Consider the following 22605-nt stretch of genomic DNA (forward strand, 5'->3'; position numbering starts at 1 on the left):
ACAGCAGCTCCTGTGGCTTCCAGGCTATTTTTCTTGACCCTCTGGGTGCTCAAAACCAGAGCAAGCACAGAAGTAGCACATGTAAGAGTTACAGAAATCCTGAACCCCACTTCCATGGGTTGGGCTTGAACCTTGAAAGACTGCATTTCATTAAGAGTTTTCTTCATACATTCACAGCTTTTTTACATTTACAGTTTTGTCAAAATTATTATAAAACATTTATTGACAGTACAACAGAACACATTTCTGTAAAGCGAAATTAAAGCGGAAAATGGCTTTAAGTCATTTTTGACCAGCCAGCTGTACAAAAGCTTAAGCAAGGCAGCAGTTAGGGAGGATGGGTTTGGAAGAATCCACATTGAGTTCAGGAGATGTCATGCCTTATTAGATCACCAAAATATGCTGTTATTGTCTTCAGTTTGAAATTGAGAAAATTTTGTTCTATTTCAACTTTCCCTCCTGGCCCTGCTAAGGAAGCCACCTGAAAAACAAAGAACAAAAAATAAACCAATCAATGTACAGGAAAAGAGGCAAAACCCCCAACTTTCTAATGCACAAACAATCAGAAAAAACTATCTCTGCTCTGTTAATACTGGTGGAAAATGTTCCTTGGCAGCTAATGCCTCTGATCCTCTTTTTATGTCTCCTTTTACACACAGAAGCTGTTTGTGGCTTGTGACTGAAAAACCCTCCTTACCCAAATCACAAAAACAAGAGGATTTCAGAGCCAACGAGAAACACTCAGAAGTTGACATGCTGCGCTGAGGCAAGAGATACTCCTCTGGTTTGCATGGTACGTGGCATTTGAGAGATGCCAATGTAGCAAAAAGCAACCTATAAGCTGTGCTTGAAAGATGCCACATCCCAAATTTTGGGGGAAGAGTAAAACCAATTTTAGTAATTAGAATTAGGAAGCATAAAGGTTGCACTGAAGAGTGGCAGGGTGGAAGAGAACAACCCAAACAAAACCAAGCCCCAAACACACAGAGAAACTCACAAAAAAAAGTCACAGTTAATTGTTGTTGCTATTGGAGCTAAAGAAAAAGCTGTTGTATGCACTGGAGTCGCAGGCAGTGCTGAGGGCAAGGCTGGAGCAGCAGTGCCTCTGCAGGCTGGGGGAGCCTGCCAGGCAGCACCGGCCCCAGCTTTGTGTTTTTGATCACTGGAGTGAGAATTTCACTATTCATGCTCTGTTGGACTGAGCCCATGGCACACCTCTAATGCTTAATGTTTACAGACACACCATTTCACAGAGGACTTTGCATTTTGGACTGGAGCAGGCAGTACTCTCCCCTCTCCTGTTCCTATTCAGGATGACCCTGAGGGATAACAGCTTACAGGCCATCAACTCCTCATCAGGAGAGACTGCACAGTCAGAAGGACAAACACCAAAACTGAACATGGTCTGCTTTTTTCCCCTCCACTTTGTACCCTGAGGACCTGTCCTGTGGAGGGGGGGGGTTCCACGCTTCACAGCCAGTTCTGCTCTGTGCTGCCATTCTCCCAGGCTGTTGCAGGAAAATTATTTCTGTAGTTCCCCATGCAGGGAAACTTCCCAGGCCAAGTTATCAGGGTCTACAAGCCTGCAGTAGATTTTAACTGATCTTTAAGCAGAGATGATGTTAGCAGCTGAAACTTTGAATTCAAGCTGTATTATTAACACTTCTAAAGCCCCTGGAGACTTAACTCTGTAGTGCAGGTTTAAATATAAACATGCTGAACTTCCTCTATTTTATTGTGAGTAAAAAAACAGCCTACTATCAAGAGAAAATAACAGATTAATTAAAACTACATTTTGAACCTTTATTGACTTGTCTAGAAAACTGCCACACTTATCTAAATCAAGCATTTACTTTTCTGTTTTGATTTTCTCCCTTTTTTTTGTTTTTTTAGACAAAAAGTGTGAGCAGTTTCTTCATCCTTCAACTTCTGGTGATAGGAAAAAACGCCCGGCGTTCTTGTCAGAGAGGAACCTGCCACTTAAGTAAAAAACCAGAGGCTGGCTGACTTATAAATAGCACAAGAATCTAAAACTGGCAAGTGATCAGGAATGTTAATTTTACAACTTATCTGTTCTTACTTGAAATCCACAAAGCATTGTGGGTTGATCCATAGTTTTTCTAGGAAGATGTTAACTTTTAATTTTTTACAAACAGAAGCTGGAATGTCCCTTCCAAAAAGCATCAAGAGGCTTTATAGTTGATCAACTATATAGTTGATGTCTCTTAAGTATTCTAAAATATTAATTGGATTAGTCAGTATAAGAATACAGAAATTAGTGTCTGGGGGTTATGCACTCCTGCTTTCTGGGCATGGTTTGCGTCACTAGCATATCTAAGTATGACTAACACATTGATATTAAACACTAGTATTTACTAAACATTTCTCTTAGAAGGCCAAGTAAAACAAGAAGCCCCTCCACTGATGGGTGGTGTCTACCAAGGAACAGCTGAACATTTACATATGTTGTGTCTGGTGTCTAAGTGTTAAACCCAGGACAACTATGATTAATTTCAAACAACAACTAAAGGTATTTGATAAACCCAAAGGTGAAAATAAATTAAAATAAACACATGGGAATAAGCTCTTCTGGGACAGATCTGGTACTGTATGCTCTTTAACCCACCCGATACACAGAGGAGAGAAATGCAAATCCTCTGTGACAATGCTTAGTTGTAAATTGCTGGAGGTTGCAAATTTAATTACGTAGGAGTTGCCAAGTTTTCCTCAGCAGGGCTCAGTCAACCCTGACAAGTGTAGTGAGGGAAGGCTGCCACACACCAAGCTTCAGAAGGGTCTGGCCTGGCAGAGGGACACCCTCCAAAAATAACAGCAGATTGAGGAACGATGCTTTGAGAAAAACAAAGGTGCTCAGCTATTTTTAGAGATATCGACAAACATCTCCTGTTTTTGCAGTGAACTGCAATGGTGAATACAGAAAAACTTTTTAAAAACTTGACTAGTCCAAGATGTCTTTATTTTGCACTTTCTTGTGTACAAACAATGATTCCCTGCTGGCAACTCTCCTTACCGTGGTTTATTCTTTAGTCCAAACCCACATTACCTGGGTGGACAGATATTGCTTCCTTTGCTGTCCCTAGGCAGAGGTAAAGGTTGCAGCTCCATTTAACACCTCCCTGCATCCCTCTCACCTTCATCTTTCAGTTCAGTGACTACTGCTAAAGAGAGTCCACAGCTACAGCCACAGCCAAAACACATCAAAAAAGCAGCCAACAGGTTTGAAAAGGAGACATCAGAAAAGATGAAAATATGAAAGAGGAAACAAACACAGAAAAGATTATTTCAGGAGCATGAGTTGCTTGAAGTGCAAACTTCCCTTACATTCTTCAAGCGTACTTTTGATCTTAAAGATTTTCCTACTGGTCTTGTTTTTTTTTTTTTTTTACATTTTTTTAATCATACTGAAACTCTTAGTAAAGTAACTTCCCATCTCTTCCAGTCACCAACTAATATAACTGTGGACTAAAAATCCATTTTTTTTCTCCCCTCCTAGAAATTTTTCTTGGGTATGACAAGTACAAGCTTTTTGACTTGATATGGAATCACACAAGGACTCTGTGAATCAATTAATTTTATAGAACACTACTAAAATGAAGAATCCCCTCCCCCTGTATCCAACCTAAAAGCTAAGGGGAACAAAACCCAACCCACTTGAAAAAGAAGAAAATAAGTATTCTTTACACTGAACACAATGAAATAAAATGCTTTCAGGCAGCATTTTTGAAAATGTACAGGTATGCATGTGAATAATGACACCATCACAGTGGTGCTGTCACCCTTTAATAGGCCAGACATTTATTTATTTTTTTCTTACTTAGTGTAGGCAAATTACAATTCAGTATGCAAGCATTATGAGCTTCAGGAAGACTGAAGTTCAGAAGTATCACTCTGGCTTGGTGTATGCCATGGGTAAATTCTGGCTTTTATCAAGGACAGAGAACACACATGGGTTTCAAGTGGGCTGCTTAAAAGCTGTTGTTATTAACACAACAGTCTCAGCTGAAGTGTATGCAATTACATTCACTTAGAAATTATCAGCCTCCAAAACACATCAACCCACGGTATTTTACCTGCCAAATCCCCTAATACCTAAGCATCTTAAAAATACTATCAAATCAACTTCTGTTCATTTCCTGGCCTCTCACTCCCTGCTTTGCTCACTGTTCTATTTACTCCTAAACAAAGATGACTCTGCTTGGCAAGACCAATTTGGCTAGGCTCCATTTTAAAATATCACAGCTTAAAGAGAGAATTCAAATAAATAAATAGGTTTTATGCATCTTCACTCTCCCTTCATTGAGCAGTCATTTTTAACAACTGGACCTTCATAAACAGAAACACAGCAACACCAAAACACATTTTTTCATCCAGGCAGTATACTCAGACAGAACAAGGCCTCAGTGTCTAACTGCAGAATTTCTCAAAGTGATTGATGGAGATGATGTAGGAAAAAAGACAAGAAAAAAAAGAAAAGTACCAACATAATGTGTACGTTTTGTAGGACCATCAAGGTCCAGAACACTTTGCTTAATTCTAGGTTCACAGAACCACTCTACACTAGACAAGAAACAAGAAGCCATTCCTGTATTCTGACAGTATTTGAAATATAAGCCAGGTCTGAGACACCAACCTTTAGGACAGCAAAAGCTCCAACAACAGCACAGTTTGACAAAATTGTGAGACATAGCTACCACAAACAGCAGTATGCCTGTCTTCAAAGCAGGGTGACATTTGAAATGATCACTAAGGCACAATCCAGTATCTGAGCCACTAACCAAGCACAAGCAGGAAAAGCAATGAACTCCCAATTCTCCATTACTCCATCTCCCAAATCTGGCTAGGCTGCTAAAGATGCTGATGTGGTTATCTGTCTCACAACAGACCAAGGTCACCAACATTTCAGGCTCACCAGTTTATTGGGGGGAGCCATCATGCATCCTGACAACACTGTGACCACCAGTGAGGGACCAACGCTAACTTCTACAATGGGATGAAAAGAACAGATTCCACCATTAGCAAGAAGGCCCTACAGCAACAAATTGCAGGTTCCTCCTTATTTGCTGCAAATCTTAACATGCAGAAGCATTATCTGGTACAGAAAAGAGATTAGACTACCTGAAATGACTTCATTTCCCAGAGGTGAGTACACACTTCTCACTCTGCCCAATGAGGCAGAGCACAGCTTCATAAACACTTCATAAATTACATTTATGAACCACATAACAGGCACTAATAAATATACATATTTTTCAATGTATGTGTATACACATACTTATTATTCCTGATTGTTCCTAGCTAGGAAGAATATTATTAAAGATTAATTCAACCTAAAAACAAACCTGCATACATTATAAATTTTCTAACATGTTTGAAAACAAAGAGACTTAATGCAATTCAGGGAAATGTTTTTATATTTCTTGTAAATCAGTCAACCATCTTGCATTGGTTCGCTGCTCCCTCTTGAGGGAGAAGTACAAAAGTTCACTTCTCTGAGACCTAAACTCCACTGATTTTTAAAGGGACTTCAAAGAACCCCATTTCTCTCAACAAGACCAACTCCACACCAACGTGGCTGTCCCTGCAGAAGTAGTAAGTGCTGTTTTTGCAATAAAGTCATGTGGAACAAGGCTGGATATCTTGTCCACCAATAAGGCAATGAACACCTCTGAAACAGCGAGGTCAAGGTCAGCTACCACCCTGCTTTCACTCCAGCAGCAGGATCCCTATATCCCTATTTTATGTTTGCTATCTAACAGTGATCTGATAGCCATTTTCCATAAAATTAAACATCTTCCACAAAATTTGAACCATCTTAACTAATGGTTAAACAGTAATTTTATTGCAAGGTTGCTTCTAACTTGTGGGCTTTTTTTTTCAATTTTTTAAAAAATTTTTTAAAAATTTTTATTTTGCTGGAAATTCACAGCCCTAGAAGTGTAGTGGCAGTAAATCCAAAAATTTAATTTTTAGATACAGTTGGAGATTTTGGTAATCAAACCTACAACAGTCTTCTGTGGACCAGAGTATTCACCAAGGTCATGTTTGGAACATGTTTGACACACTTTTGTCTACACAGGATGAAGACACTTCCTTAAACAGTGGGCTTGATTAACATTCTCTTTCCCCCTCTCAGATCATCAACCTTTTGGGGTTTTTTTTGTTCTTATACTGGCACTATTTCTAAAGAAAGGCATAAGGAGCTGATTACCCTTCCTGAGAGTAGCCCATAGCCTGGAACACTGAACTGAACTGAACCCAGGACCTCAGCCATGAACTTTTAACAACTGAGCCATGTTTTTGAGCAACAGCTGTTACTCTGCAGCTACCTGTGTTAAACCAAACCCGTGGATGTAATCAACATCATTCAGAGCCAACTGTACCAAGATATAGAGATGTCAGGACACCTGGCTCAATCAACCAGAAGAGCCCAGCTCTTCTGAAGGAAAAGGTACAGCCTGTGGGGAGTATTCCTGCATGCTTTTGTGGAAACAGAAGTGAAATGTAGATGCCTTTGGCCATTTAGCAAGCCAGTAAAAAGTGCTCATGAGTAGAGCAGAAAACTCTCTAAGGTCACTCTTCATCATGGGAATGAAATATTTGACAAAAGGCAGTGTTGAGATGCGATATAATTAGAGAAACTCTTTCTAAAATTAAGGTCCCTATTCAAAGATTCATAAGCCACTTTGACATTTCACCAGCCTGAAATGCAAAAAGGAATTGAATCATCACCTGCCAAAGCAATGGTTCTGTGCACAGCATGGGCTTAGAGTCTGCTAATACTTAGGCCATGTGAATTTCAGCCTTTTTCTTGAGCCAGCTGCTTGCCAGCAACAATTCCACAAGCCACCATATGGCTTTGATGCCCTGCCTACTCTGAGTCAGATGCAGTTTTTGGAAGAGCAGGAAAAAGTCCTGGGAAGTCCTGTGGCATCTGGCAGGTGAGAACTGCTTCCTTCTTTCTGAAAAGCTACAAGACATAATTAACATAGAAAATACACAGAGGAACCTAAACCAAACACTCAGGGGAATTGTTAGTCATGTAACCGCTAAAAAAACCCCAAACTTCTACCAAAAATCTCTAATACAAAAAACCCCACATTAGTGCCACAAATTCTGTGTTTATCACACATCCCCTCAATGCAAGCAGCCTATATGGAACCACACACTTGCGTGGACACCAATAGTACCACCCCTGAGAGCAGCGACTGCAGGCTGTGATTTCCTGCAACTCCTTCATAAACTGACAGCCATGAAGTCTGAGACTCACCAACTAACCAACTTATCAGATAGTGAGAGCTGGTTAAAGTATAATTTTTGATATTTTTATAATGATGTATGTGCCTGGCAATTGGCTTTGAAACTTCTACAAGAAACCCCATTCTGTTGCTTTAAGAAGAAACAGCGCCAAAACCATGGAAATAATCTTATACTCCCATTTCTAAATATACCAAAAGTACTGCAAACACAGAAATCACTTCACACAAGGGTCAAATATAAAAACACCATATAACCCACATTCAGCTGAACAGACTTAAAAGTCTTATGTTTGCATTTATAATACTTATGTTTAAGTCAGCTGAGCATTTTATTCATTCACCAAGACCTCATCCTGTAACACACCTGGTTAATATCAGCATTCCGAGGCAGAAAATACACAATATTGTTGGTGATCTTCTTGGAGAGCCTGAAAATTTCAAATGTAGAAGCCAGTAAAGGAAAAAAATAAGAATGGGGAAGGAAAAGTTGCTTTATGTTGATTAATTTTGAAAGTATGTCTCAATTTCAGCTATTATGCAATTAAATTGTAGCTAATCTTTTGAGTGTGTGGGTAGGATCCTCTTCTGAAATGCAGAAACTCTATTTCACCATTAGTGCCCTACAAGTAGAAAAAACCCCCAACACTCACTTTTCATGAAAATTTGTCTGAACTACAAAGAAATATTTGACAAATTTGAATGTAGTTTGTAGCTAGCATATTTGGCTTACAACTGTTTTTTAAGCCACTTTGTGAAATCTCTCACACATTCATATGAAGATTTTCTTACAAATATGGTTACATTTTAACATAAAAGGGAACAAATTAAGATTATTCTGTGACAAAAGAAACCCCATACTTCATATATGATGAAACTATTATGTTAATACCTTCCCAGATGAATGAGTGCTCAGTATCACTGTTAACAAGCTAGTAGGAAATTCTATATATTAATTCAAAGAGTTAATATTTTGCTGGCACTGTTGTGTGATTTCCCAAGTCACAGGCAGGTGCTATGACTGAGAACAGTTTTAGTAAGGTATTTTAAATAAGATATCCCCTTCGTGAATCAATTAAAAAGTAGAATTAATGACAAGGTCATAGTTCACACAATTAGTTATTATCTCTCTCTCTCTCTATATATATATATATATGTATATATACACACATCACATGGCTATTTGATTGCTATGGGGTATTTTAATAAAATAATTTCAAGGAGTTAAAACTGTTGAATTAATGTTTTAAGTTGAGAGCTACTCAATTCACTGATTGATTTTTTGCCTTCAGGAAAACCTCATTACTGTTTTATTTGGTAATAAGAAATAAAAACATTTAAATTTAGGTGGTGAAGGGGACTAAACAAATGGTTTGCATCTGGAACTCCAGCTGCTGACTGTGTCATCCACAGTCAGCCAACCGGGCGTGCAAACCCCACGGGAGGAGAGGGAGGAGAGGACAGGGAGAAGGCCACGACAAGGCAGAGCCTGGAAAGGATATCCATCCGGGCAGATCATGGTTTGGATGTCGAAGATGTCGGCAGTGGCATAGTCGGGCCCCCCCCAGGGCGGGCTGAGGAACACCACGTCGGCGCGCAGGCCGGCCGCCAGCGCCATGAAGTCGCCGCACAGGAAGTCGATGCGCTCGGCCACGCCGTACACCTCCGCGTTGTGCCGCGCCAGCCGCAGCTTCTCGGGATCGATGTCGATGGCGATCACTGCCCGCGAGAGACGGCAAACGCTGGGATTAACGGGAACCGGAATGGCGCCCGAGCAGGGGCGGGGCACCGCGGTCAGACACCGCTTCTGTGACAGCCCCGTGCAAGGATCAAGGACATGGCACTGTCTGCCTAAGAGAGCAAGTCCTTCTTGCCTCAGGTTTGGCACGGACAACTTCAATGGTGTCCATTAGAAACTCACTCTTCTTTGTTAAAGAAAAACATTTATCTGTGGCTGGCCCCATACTTCTGAAAATCGAGTTCAAAAAGCCCCAACCAACACAGCCCAAGAGAGATGGATGATACAAGGCCAGTACCTAATAACAGAAATTAAAATTGAGCCAGGAAATACAAAAAGCCAAGTGAGATGTATAGATGGGATCATAGCCTGCCAAATTTAATGCAGTAGAAATGACCATTTGTCTCGCTCAAACATTGATGATAGATGAACTGGTACGAGTATCTAGCAGGAAATATTTGTACAGGAAATACTCTCAACATTTCACTACAATATCATTAGCTGGCATTAGACTAACATGAAGTTATTATCACTTTTGTGCACTTGGTTCTGCAGAACCTGCATGTGATTCCATTCAGTGCTTTAAGTACTGTTCACATAAAGCCTGGTTTTTTTGAGCACACAGACTTCAAGTAAGAATTGGGAAAAGCAGCAGCTTTGACAGAAGTCCACTTTTACTAGTCATCTCCAGAGTATCTGACAGACCAGATATTATGCCACACAAAAATAGTGTTGACTAGTACAACACAAATCTGACTCTGACTTAAAATAGAAAAGCAGATTTATTGGTCCTTTTTGAAAACAGAGAGGTCACATTGTAAGTCTGATGAAGTGAAACGGCTGCTGTTGCTACAGAAGCACCGAAAAGAAAATAAATCAACAAACAGAGCACATATCTGAATAGTGTCAGAAAAAAGATTAAAGAAACAAAACTAATGCACTGTTTACAACACTCACTTACCTCTTTTTGAGGTCAGTGCAAACTGGATAGCATTTCCTCCAACCCCACAGAACGCATCCACTATGATGTCGCAGTTGAATGACTCACTGACACGGACAGCAATATGCTCAGCTATTTTCTCAGGAGTAACAGAAAACCAGCCCTCTGCAGAGGAAGGGGAAGAAATGTATTTTCACCTCTTATTTCAAGGTCACCTCATTTAAAAACAAACAACCAAGCCCCACATAAAACTGAAAGTTTAGTGTTAATCCCAAGAATTTTGGCTTAGTGCATTCCACCAGGAAATACCGGCTTTGAAGATGATAAACTCTGCTCAGCCCAGAGATTTGCTAAGCAAACAAAGTCTCACTGAAGGAAACCGATATGCCTCAATCTCAATACATGCTTTGTTGACCTTGGTGCTGAGCATTCTGGTTTATCAAGGAGAAGTCCATGAGCACAGCTATGAAAAGCTATATGTATTGTGATGATGCTCTATAGGAAATTAAACCAGAAATATATTTGTTTATCCACCATTTTATTTTCTTTGTCACCATGTCTGGTCTGCCAATTAATCTGCAACTTTATGAGGGAAAGCCTTAGAAATTGAAGGCTTACATACCCAACCAACAAAAAATACCTGGTAATCCTAATTCCTCCTTTACTTATTAATTTATGATTTGAAGTGTTTTGCAAGCAAACATGGAAAAAAGTTGCTTTGCAGGTGACTGCTGCAAGTCATAACAAAACAGAATGAAACTAGATCCATCAGCATACTTGGAAGTTTCACAAAATTATTTTATAAAATAAAGAAATAGAAAAATATCACTGAGTTTCTGAACAAGTCCTGACAAAGTATAATTTGGGTCCAGCAAGATCTTCAGCAAATATAAGCACTAATGCAGACAGGGATGTGCCACACAAAAAGCATTTCTGAAGTCCAAGACTGCCTGGTACCTGCCTGCTGGGTGGCGGGGGGGAAGGAATTTATCCATGGGTGCAAAGACACACTCAGTAGTGCTCCTCCTTTAAGAAAATTAGTAATAAACTGCAAGAAGGACCACAGATTTGGATAGATCCTCAGATATATCACCAAGTCAGCACACTCAGCACTGAACCCACCTCTGTCTAGTTTAATTCCCTCATCAAACCGGGAGAAGAGCCGGTAGCGTTGTGCCCAGTACTTGACGAGCTCTGGATCAGCAGCAATCTCAGGAGGTATAGTTCTCTGTGCATTTTTCTTCCTCCTTCTTCTTTTTGTCTCCTTCTTCTTTGCAGTAATGTTTTCATCCACAGCTGGAAGACACTGCAAAAGTTAACAGTCACTGTTCTTGTAGGCCAGGGAATGTAATTGGTAGGTGAGTGGTTTTAAACCTTAACACTGCTAAATGTTCTTTATTACTGTTTGCCAGATTATGAAGATTAGAGGCTTTAAATTAAAAAATAGCATCCTGTATTTCAAGGGATTAGCCACAGTCCTAAAAATCCTCACTGTTCACCCATTATTTAAGAGCCTGAATCTTCAACTGGAGACAATAAACTCTATGTAATGAGCAAACAAGTGGATCAGAGACCAGTTTAATGCCCTTTTATCAGTAATGAATTAAAACCAATCTAGACAAGAGGTTTGCAGTAGGAATTTAACACAACTGAACTACTGTAGGAAGGATTAAATTATATGTAAAAACCTGAATAATCCTGCTTTCCTTTGCTTCATGTTAAATAGAAAAGTGCGTAATGTTGATTTTTTAAAAATCCTTCAAAATAATTTTAACAACACACATTCCCTAGAGCTCAGCAATGTGCATTTGAACCCAAAACTGTGCAGCTACCTGAGGTTTAATAACCCTCATCCTTGCAGAGGGTAAAAAAGGTACGAATTGCAAACTTGTTAGATCATGTCAAGGATAAACAATGACTGTTTATCTATAAAGAAATACTGTCACCATTAAAGACAACACCTGGGATTCTGGCATTCCAGAAATAAGCTAATTCCACTAGCACAACTCTCAATTGCTTTCGTTACTCCTTAGACATAATGAGTCCCATTGAATTAATAAAATAAGTAAGTACTGCACGACACAGTCACTTGAGAAGGCAGTATCAAGTCCACTGCTAATTCATTTCATCAGTTTGCAGGAAACTGATTTACCTTGGCTGATGTCCTCTGTCTCTGGCTGGAGATAATCAGGAATATCCAGAGGGACAAGCTGCTGCCCGCCGCCAGGCTCAGGCCTCCCTGTCCCCAGCTCCTCGGAGCCACTCGCCGCAGTGTTGTCCTGCGCCTCCCCCTCAAGCTTACTCCCTCCAGGCTCTGTGCAGGCTGCACTGGGAGAGGGTGGCTCCTGGATTTCAGCATCCAGCGTCACACTCCGTGTGGCAGCAACGCCCTCCTGACCCTCTGAGTCGCTGCTGCTCACAGACGATGCCTCTGCTTTACCCTGAGGGGTGCCTGTCTGGGATGTGTCTTCCTCCTCAGCTTTACTGACCTGCTTCAGGAACATTTCCACCTGCAATTGTCAAATATCACAGATGATCAGATAATGACCTGTTATCCAGAGCACAGCTTAAAAGCTTTACAGTTCAAAAGCACCTGCCACCGCAGGCACTCTCTACCATGTGTGTTTTGAAAACAGTAAAATATCCAGACTCAAAACATTCAAGTAGTCCTTAACCAAGCTACCTTTTAAAAATATTTGGAAACATGTTGCCTTTGGGAACTAGATGCCAGCTACCTCCAAAAGAGAAACAAAAAAACAACCAACCAACAAAAAGATCAACTGATAAATACACTAAATAATTCTTATGTAATAGCTAAATAGTCACACTCGCCACAGCCCAGGTGACCAAGACTACTACTTCAAACTATCTTCTCTGCATTCAGAGATAACTCTGCCTCTCAGGAAAGAGTTTTTTAGCATAAACAGGTAAAATTACCTTCACACATTGTTGCCTCACCTTCAAGATGTACCAAATGGTGCAGGTGGTAAAGAGTTCTGCTGCATAGCAGAGAGTTCGACATAAGCTCCTAACCAAGGCACAGACACCACTCCAAACTCCTCAAAGGCACATGCAGATGCTCCTTTTTACATTATTGTTGCTCTGAGTGGCTCTAGACCTGGAGCAGTTCCTTACCTGGAAGTCTGAGGAAATTCATAACTTTTTTTTCCTTCACATAATTAATGTTGCCCTCAAACTATATTGGCCCCAGGTACAAAATGAATCAGAAATTATAGCAATGTGACTGGAGCTCAATAAAACATGCATGGCATCACCACCACCAGAAAACAGTGCTTTGCACTTGGGTTTTGGGGAATGCCAAGCATCCCAGAAGAAGGTGAAATAACATTAAAATCTGTGCCCTCAGATTTTCAGAAAGACTTAACTAATTAAAATCTCCAGTGAACAAATGTTTCTACTTCTTAGCAATTTCTGAGTTTTAAAATAAAAGCATAAAGTTATAGATGAAAATAAATGCAGGTAGAGGTATAAGCAAAACCCTTTCAAAATTACTAAAAATATGGAGTTCCATGAAATACACTGATCTACGCAAAGATTTTCTCTTAACTGCTGAAATGTCAGCATTAACAACTGGCTTCACATGCAATTTACAATCAAAGATACTTTTAGTAACAACAGAAACCTACACACACCTCTAAAGCTATGTGCACCCAGATGTTAGGAATAACTTTCACATAGCTTGGCCGTTTAAGCTCACATTCCTCTTGACAGGTCTACCAATGCCTTTCCATAGCCATCCTAATCTAAATAATCTTCACATTGGTGGGAGGCAGAAAGGAGGGGGAGAAAACAAGGAAAAAAAGAAAAAAGGAGCAGTGGACTGACATTTAAAAATGCCATCTACTCTGGGCAATTAGTATTCTCTTTTTCATTTTCATAATACAACAACAGCTAAGGTAACAGATAAATCTAAGAATTACAACAGTGTTCATAACTAAACATACCTTCCTCAAAGTTTTGCTTTTTTTGCATGACATTTCAGATTCCTCTGTAAAGAAGATGTGTGTGTTTTTGCTCTTCCTTGGTTTACGGAGATCCAAGAATTTGGACTTGAGTTTTGCTTTTTTCTCCAAGTACTGCACACTTCGGTGGGTGAAATCTGGAATTCCACCATACCTGAAAATAGACAGATAGATACATACATAAGGACTTAGTTGGTTAATTTCCAGTTTAGAAGCTTTAACATGAATGTTGATGTTTACAAAAAATGACTTAGACTTAAGTATTTTTTTATTGCTCCATTTAAAATAGGTCACTGGGTGTAGCTGCAAAACATCGTACCTTCATGAAAATGTTAAAAATTTTTATTTGAAAATATTTAACCTAATTAGTTTTAGATTTTTTTTCTAGTTATATAGTAGTTATATTCTAGTTATCTAGTAGTTATATAACTTCAGATGAAAACAATTTCCTGGGCCAGCCTGAAGAATAGGAAATGAAAAAAAATCTTGAGTAGAAAAATAACATATATTTTTGGTGGCTGTCAAGAACCTCCAAACCAGCTGCTTTTATTTTCTGGCAAATGCAATTAAAAAAAAATAAAAAATTTTTCACTGGCCAACACCTGGCAATACTTTACTAGTATGACAATATTTCACTAATATAAAGGAACTTCTTTCCAATATGAAGCAGCTAAAAATCATGATCTCAGCCCACAGGACTCCAAACTGAGAGGACCATTTATTGTCAGAGCCTTTGTGCTCTGATTTAAGTAGCCACTTAACATTTATACAACTGAAAGTACATCACGTGTTACACTAAGGTGTAGCACATAAGGTTCTTTCAGTAGTATAATGACTCCCAGAGACTAACCCTGGAACTCAGTTTCAGAAGTTTAACAAAAAGGAAATGGAGATGAATGGTCTATTTCCATAATAACAAGAGGGCTGACATGCTAAGAAAAGCCCCACAGTTCCTTGTAAGTAATTACTTTTGTCCTGTGCCACACTTGAAACCCAGCACAGAGCAGGTTTCCTCAGGATCGTCCACTGGGTTCTCATCCATGTCCAGCTCATGGCTAGGAAAAAACACAGATGACAAAGTTACTTACTGTGAAGAAACCAATCATTTTACAGCTATACTGCTAAAAGTCTTGCAAATTGAAAACATTTAAATGTGGGTTTCAAGTAAGTTCCTCCACACACTGCTGAAACCAAACCACGCAAATAACACCACTCTATTCTTGTGCATGAATTTTTGGGTTGGTTTGTTTTTTTATCCAATTCTATGGACATATGCCCTTCTACTGGGTTATAATATTCCAAGTATTCTGAATGACCTCTTAAAATACTTAATGGCAAACCCTACATGATGAAGACAGTGTTTGCTCATCCTATTTCCAGATTACCTTCATCATCTATCATGTTACCTGTATTATTATCTATATTATTAATATCTATATTTGCTGTGGGAACAGCAAAATACTAGAATGAAACCACAGCTATGTGATTAGCAGGTAAAAATTCCTCCCACTCCTTCACATTTGAGTCTGCAAATTTATTAGAGAGGAAGAGCCATCTCACCATCTTTGAGACTATATATTTTTAGAGAAGAAAGAAAAAAAACCTGTGACAAGGCAGATACTGCCCATTTTATGACTGCCATATCTCTGAGCATTTTACTGGCAGCATTCAATGCAGTTAAACAGTACAGATTAATTGCTGTTGTTCTGGTATTGTCTATATTAATTACACCTAAATAAGCAAGCTGCCCTATGCAATTTAACAATTTTCTATACTCCAGTGGCACAAGAACAGCACCATCACCTTGTACAGTTATCAAGGCCAAACCTTGTTTTCATAAAGCACTGGAAGAGAGGAAACATCCACTGCTTGTTGTGAGGCAAAGCAATAAGCAGTGATGGAAGACTATGTGGCTTTGTACCGACATTTTAACTCATATCCTCAATCAAAGGTATAGTTAGTATAAATCAGAAGGCTCCTGGAGCTGGACTGCATGAGAAAAAAGCTCATGTAAATTTCATGACTTGCCTTCTCTTGACTTTGACACATCTGTATTCAGGAGGCTCTTCATCCTCATCTTTATCTTGGTCATGAAGCAGCAAGTGCTTTTTTTCACTTGAATTTGAGCTACATGACTCCTGCACACCTAAAAAAAGACACATCACATTCTCCTTCTGCATAAATCAATTCCTTACCTTCCTGTCCCCAAAGTACCCCTGCAGCTACAGCTAGTTAGTGTGTGCCAAACACACATCTTTACTTGTCTTTGTCTGAGGAACAACATACTAATAAAGCTTCCAGTATTACACTGTAGTGTTAGCTATCTTATGAAGGACCAACTTCAAATTATCTCATCTCTCCATGAAAAATAAAATGTCTGTAAGACACAAAATTTGAAACGGTTTCACCTTGTGTGTAAAATTTGTTTTCCATCTCATTAGCCATGCAAAATTCACACAGATTTAGAAAAGGAAGATTTAAACAGTCTTCTCATTTCTTTTTCAAAAGGAGATCTTTTCACCTCTCCCATTCCTGCTCTACTGTAGCACCAAGCTGGGACCACATCTGCTTCTTCCTCTCTTAGAAAGTCACTAGCAGCAGACTTAAGTCTCACTGCAGTATCAAGACTAAGATAATTAAATATGCATTAACAGGGATCTCTCACCAATATCTGTAGTACATTTGAAGATTTATGAATTACATGTTCTGTTAAAACCATTTCTGGCTTAAGACCACATTCAATATGCAGGTTAGAGAGGAGAAATCATCCAAAGAAGCAGAGGGAAGAAAAAGGAATCGAATATGTAATCATTCCACAAAATACCTAATTGACTTTTTAAAAATAATACAGACATGCCCTTGTTTCTTACATACATCTACCCAGAGAATTCTGATAATCAACTTTATCTGATTTTGTATTACCTGACTGGCTAACACTCTTATTTTCACAAGATGCTCTCCTTTTTCTGCTTCCTCCATCACAGGGCTCCTTCTGGCTTCCACTGTCAGATGAACTTTGCTCTTCAGGATCTTTGTGGGCTACTATTAGAGCAGCACTGCTCTGCTCCACTTCCTCCAAATTCAGATTTAAACCCCAAATCCCAGAAATTATTTCACTGTGGGGATCAGTACTTGAAGGGAGTCTTTCCTCACTTTTGGTGTTGGAGGGAGACAGCTCCAAGCTCAGCACTTCACTGTGCTCAGGTCCTGGGCTAACCAAGCCCATTTCTCCTGAAAAACCAGTCTCCTGCGTAATTCCATTAATTTCCACCTTGTCACCACGTGAGCTCTCAGTAGTCCATCCTTGACTTGTCCAGTACTGAAACTGTTCCCAGTAATACCAGTACAGTTCACTATAATGCTGCTCCCATTCTTCCTTAGTATCTGGATTACTCCAAGGCTCAGTGGCTGTGATGCCCTCAGATGATGACACCTCTTGGTGCTTTTCCAACCAACTTTGCCAAAGAAGGCCCTCTCCATACTCGTTCCAGTACTTCTCCCATTTTTCCTTAAGTTCACTGGGTAAAGCCTCACTTGCAAGGCTTTCTGAACTTTCACAGTTCTCTTCAATCACAGCCTGAGGTTTGCTGCTCATCTCACACTGCTCTGTAGCTAGGGCCAGCTCACCAGAAATTGACTGGGTACAGCCACCACAAGCTTTGTCCTGGCATTCCTGCCCCATTTTATCCTCGTGCTTTTGCTGCAACTCTTTTTTCTTCTTCTTTTTCTTTTTCATAATCTTCACATTATTTTTCTTTCTATAATTTTCTGTTACCTAAAAGATAATGGAAAAGTTAGAAGTCCACAACACATACACAATCTTGTTGTCTCTCTAGTCATATTTCTGTTTCCATTGGAACCCTCCCTCTCAGTGCAACCCTGCTGTTAAGCTTTCTCCCCAAAAAGGCTGTAGAGTTTCTGGGTCTGATAGGGCCCTGCTACATAACCTCAACTGGCACTTCTGAGGAAGGTGTGAGGATGAGCTGGAGAAATACACATATACAAAAAATCAGAATGATAGACAGAAGTGAGGCTGCTCAGTGGGAAGTCATGAGCAGCTCAAATATTCAAGAAGGAAAGCCATCAACAAGAAACACTATAAAATCCTAAAAGAAGTTGGTCAGGAATTGAAGGGTGACAAGGTTGAGCTCAACAGCAAAATACTGTCCTGGTGACATCAAGGTTTTGTTTTATGCAGCTGTGGTGGCTGACCCTTACTTTTACCTGATATCTGCCCAATCAGCAAACACTGTTTAGTGTCTTATTAGGATAGCAAACATAATGCTCAACCTCATAGATTGTTAAATACTTGCTATTTTGGATGCTGTACACACACAAAAAATTTCTGTACTCAAAAACTCTATAAATCCGGCAGCTGAATCTCTGTTTGTCTTGAAGAGAGTGACCCAAAAGAGGGGAGTAATATCTTTTCCATCCCATAATAATCTCCAAGTTGGCTAACAGAAATAGGAAACAAGGAAACAACAACCTCCTGCCCAAACAGGTGGTCCTTTCATTTGTGCAGTACAATAATTTCACTCGATACAACAAACTCAGCTACTACAGTTATCTGGTGGAACAGTAGACAGAAACCTGCTCCTGAAAGGAACACTAAGGCAACTTGTTGGTTTCATCATTTACAACTCCACTTGTTTCAGAGGGGCTTCCTGTGATGATAAAACTCACATGGACAAAGGACAGTGAATGTATGCCCCAAGAGCTGCAATCCTTAGTTTTGTAACACTGACAAAAATGTAAGGTGCACTATACAGAAGTTAAAACTGAAAAACTGGCACTGATCTTTCATCCACATCCCTCATGTTATCATACACAGTCCAAAGCACAATGCTTAGTAGTAATCTAATTAAAAAAATGCATTATTTTCCCATTCAACTTATTTGCATATTACTTCACAGCAACACAAATTGTATACACGCTTTGGGCTTGAAGTTGGATGCCTGTATGGTGTTTTACAAGTTATCAATTAAAATTGCATACAAGTTTCTCCCATTTATTTACAAATTAATTAGGTCAGAACCATGCCGTGCTCTGTCTCACTGTCAGGGAGGTCTGTATTCCACAGTCTGGACACTGTGAACATTGCACTGTCTTTTCATCATCTGGGAAAACTTCAGGCCCCTTCTAAAGCCCAAATGTTCCCTCTTGGAAAAAAAGCATCAATGCCTCATTACTGCCTTTTGGAGCAGCCTGGCTTTATCAGCTGCAAGAGGGATTTGAAAAAACAGCTGTTTACATCACTATCAAAAGCTAAATGGTTAAAGCAGACAGTGTGAAAATACATGCTCAGACTGGTGTGTACTAGCTGTCTTGATGTGCAGCATCAGCTGTATCACAGCTGTTTTAAATCAGGTTTCTCTAGTCACGAGACCACTATAGATATGGACACATAAAGCACAGCCTTGACCCTGTTTAGTCCAACTGGCAGAGGGGCTTTACAACCTGGACAGACCAAGGTGCTGTGTGCTCCTACCAGGATGCAATGCAGGCAGCTTAAAGGCAGCTCAGATACATTTCCATGAACTGCCATCTCAGAAATAACTGAGAGGAGGCATGTCCCTAGGCCTAGAAACACTACACAAACAGAAACAAATAAAGCAAGTAAAGATTTACCACAAAGTCCCTGTGGGCTGACTGCCCACCAAACTGAAGAGGCAATCCCATACTCTTCATAAGCTCAGCTTCTGAGTCTAATTCAACTTCTTCCAGGTCCAGGGCATGATTAGTATCCACCTTTAATCTCACATTGGGACAATGGTTCTCCTCCTCAGATGCTTGTTCTTCCCCTGTTAACAAGATACATTCAGGAATATAATCTGATTCTGACACCTCAATGCCACAGCACAGCACACAAAAAAAGATAGCAGAACTGCCTCTCATGCTGTCTTTCACATTTAAAAATCTTCAAACAGCTCAATTTCTGCATAGCTATCAGCAGGAATCAAAATGTAACTTCAGCAGCCAAGGCACTGGACTGGGTCTGTCTGGAAAAGAGTTAAGTTCTCCACAGCAGTCTCTATGGCACTGTGTTTGGGATTTGTGGCTGAAGCAGTGTGGACAGCATGCTGATGTTTTGGCTACTGCTGAGCAGTACCCACACAGCCTCCACAACCTTCTCTTTGCCTGACTGTGCCCTCCCCAGCAAGCTTGCACTTCTATCAAATTGTTAAGCAGAAACACAGGTATAAAAAATTACAAATATTATTGAGAAAGTAGGAGTTCTATATGGATGGAAATTATGAAATCAAAAGCTCTTGACTAAGCTGATAATACTGAAACATTCAAGGTTTTTTGTTTGGTTGTTTAGGATATATTTACTGCCAAATTATCACATAACATGAGATTTTTCCATTTTTAACTGATTATTCTCACTACAAATCACTCATACATGTACAAAAACATAGTTTACAATCTTATTCTTTCATTACTCTCACATTGTCTCAATCTAATCTGTGCTATTATTTATCAGCTTCTATTTCTGCACAGACTTCCTTTCAAATCAAGATATGCTGCTGGATCTACCAACACAGCAATGATTAAAAAAGATACCACAACAATTATGGTAAGATATGCAAACTTGAGGAATTCAGGAGATGGAGTAGGGGAATGGTGTTGAATCTGTTAGGCTATACACCATGATAATTCCTAGATTACAAGCACGCCAAGTGAGAGACTTACTTTTCTGGTCCTCCTCATATGATTCATTGTATATATGTGAATCATAATTTTCCCCATCAGTGCTATTGCACTTCTCTACTTCTTGCTCAGCAGATTAACTAGCAACAGCTAATGTCCTAGGCTGGGGTAGAGACAGAGGACACAAACATCTAGGATCCACAGACCCTCCATTATGCAATCAATATTGAAGTAAGTTGAAATTATGATTTAAGACCAGGTCAGGGATGTGTTATAGAAAGTGTTCCATGCACCAGGTGAATATTATGTGAGCAGGTAAAATTTCTCTGGATAGGAACTGTTGGGGAAGATGAAACAGGAAAGCCTTATAAATATGATTGCCTGGCAAAAGATTTTGAGAATATGGAAACTATAAGCGAGATTGAAATGAAAGCAAGCTTTGAGCTACCAAGCCTTAGTTACTGAACAATAGTATGGCTGGCAAGTCCCCTTTTGATTAGACAATACCCTCTGCTTGCGGACAGGTTCAAGGGTCAGAGCAGACCCTACTAGCTTGGCAGAAGGGGTCCAAAGAGTAGTTTTTAGGGTTTAAAATGTAACACAGTATGGTAATGTAATGAATCTTATAGGCTGTACATAAATGCTGTAGGATTTGTATCTTGTACCAGATTAGCTAGTGAAAATTAGAATATTTAGCACAGAAGAAGATTTATGGTATTGTAATGGGAACTTCATCCTCTTTTACTCCTTCTTCCTCTCTCTTTACCTCTTGCTTTCTCTCTCTCTTTCAGGGCTCCTCTTTGGGGCTTGCTCCGGGCTATGGCTGGCAGCTCCAAGCAGGGTCCCTGCACCCAGGCCCTTTGCAATAAACCCCAAGTTCCACGACCTGGCTTCGGAGATCTCTTGTCTCCATCTGTCCTGACCGTCCTACCCCCATTGCTCCTACCAGGAATAAGCACTGCACTTGGTTTGACACAAACTTCTACATCAATATTATGGTAACCAGAAAGCTATGTAAGTTTTAAGTTATTATTCACTTCTGTCCCCAAAGCAAAAGTACTGAAAAACACAGAGGTAGGAACAACTTAAATAACCACACATAACTAATTTTGAGACTACACTTCACATTGCATAGTACACTGTATTAGCTTACCTGTACTGTCATTGTCATCTTTGACATAAAATCCTTTTAATCCCAGTTTATAAAATTTTCGATCTCTGTAAAAATAAAGACAGACACAGATGCAGAAAGTTACCATTGAAACGATTTTTTTTTCAGTAAAAGCAATCATTCAGTGGGAAAAACCTCCCCAGGTTTGCATCCCCAGGGATGCAATAAAATCCCCACCACTGGCCGTTTCAAGATGATACTTGATGAGGTACTTAACCTCTTCTAGGCTCCGCTCCCATGAAAGGCCGGACCAAGGGACCTTTCCCAAGGTCCCTTCCCACACGGGCTGCTATGTGACTCCAGACACGCGAGACAAATAAAAAGTAACAACAGCTGGAAAAGGCAACACTTGAATTAAAGCCTGACGGGAAAGCCCATAGGAGCGACGCTCAAAAAACGCTGCACTACGCAGTACACTCCGGAATTTAAATTTCTGCTCCTCCTCTCGCTGAGGAACCGGCTGCTCCCCTGCGGACGGGGAGCGCGAAGGGGGCGCAGGGCGCGCTGAGCCCCGGCCCAGGGATCGGCGTGTGGGGGCTGCTCTCACCCTTTTCCGCTCCCCCCAGCAGTGATAAACACACCGAGGTGCTTTTGTGCACAGCCCCGCAAAGCCCTGCTCCGCCCGCATTCCCTGGCCGCAGCAACGCGGCCCTTCCCGCCCGTCCCCAGCGGGACCTCCCCGGCCTCGGCACCGGGACAGGGCGCGCCCGGCGCTACTCACTCGACGAAGGCGCGGGAGCAGAGGCACAGGATGGCGCCGGCCGCCCCCGCCCGCAGCAGCAGCTCGGCCACCAGCCCCGGGCTCGGCTCCTGCACCATCGCTGCGGGGAGCTCCCCACGCCGGG

General features: G+C 40.4%; 1 protein-coding gene across 1 annotated transcript; it reads right to left on the minus strand.

Annotated features, from left to right (window-relative positions):
• TGS1 (trimethylguanosine synthase 1) lies at positions 1–22605 on the minus strand. The gene is made up of 13 exons (XM_054285161.1): positions 22482–22605; positions 21743–21807; positions 19567–19739; positions 16858–17710; positions 15964–16081; positions 14904–14990; positions 13918–14089; positions 12105–12462; positions 11075–11248; positions 9974–10117; positions 8775–8993; positions 7642–7718; positions 1–481 (listed from the first exon to the last, which is right to left on the minus strand). The coding sequence occupies exons 1-13, from the start codon at positions 22577–22579 to the stop codon at positions 365–367; spliced, it is 2655 nt and encodes an 884-aa protein (XP_054141136.1). The 5' UTR covers positions 22580–22605; the 3' UTR covers positions 1–364.

The sequence above is a fragment of the Melozone crissalis genome, unplaced genomic scaffold (assembly GCF_028551555.1).
Source record: "Melozone crissalis strain CALT ecotype California unplaced genomic scaffold, PUWL_Pcris_2 ptg000042l_1, whole genome shotgun sequence".
Lineage (NCBI taxonomy): Eukaryota > Metazoa > Chordata > Aves > Passeriformes > Passerellidae > Melozone > Melozone crissalis.

What these genes read in the sequence shown, in the direction of transcription:
- TGS1 (XM_054285161.1), bottom strand. Translation starts at nt 22,579, where the DNA reads ATGGTGCAGGAGCCGAGCCCGGGGCTGGTGGCCGAGCTGCTGCTGCGG. An exon ending in CAGCCCACAGGGACTTTGTG is followed by an intron (nt 17,711 to 19,566) that starts GTAAATCTTTAC and finishes ATTATCTTTTAG; the next exon opens with GTAACAGAAAATTATAGAAA. An exon ending in TAAGAGTGTTAGCCAGTCAG is followed by an intron (nt 16,082 to 16,857) that starts GTAATACAAAAT and finishes GTCTTTTTTTAG; the next exon opens with GTGTGCAGGAGTCATGTAGC.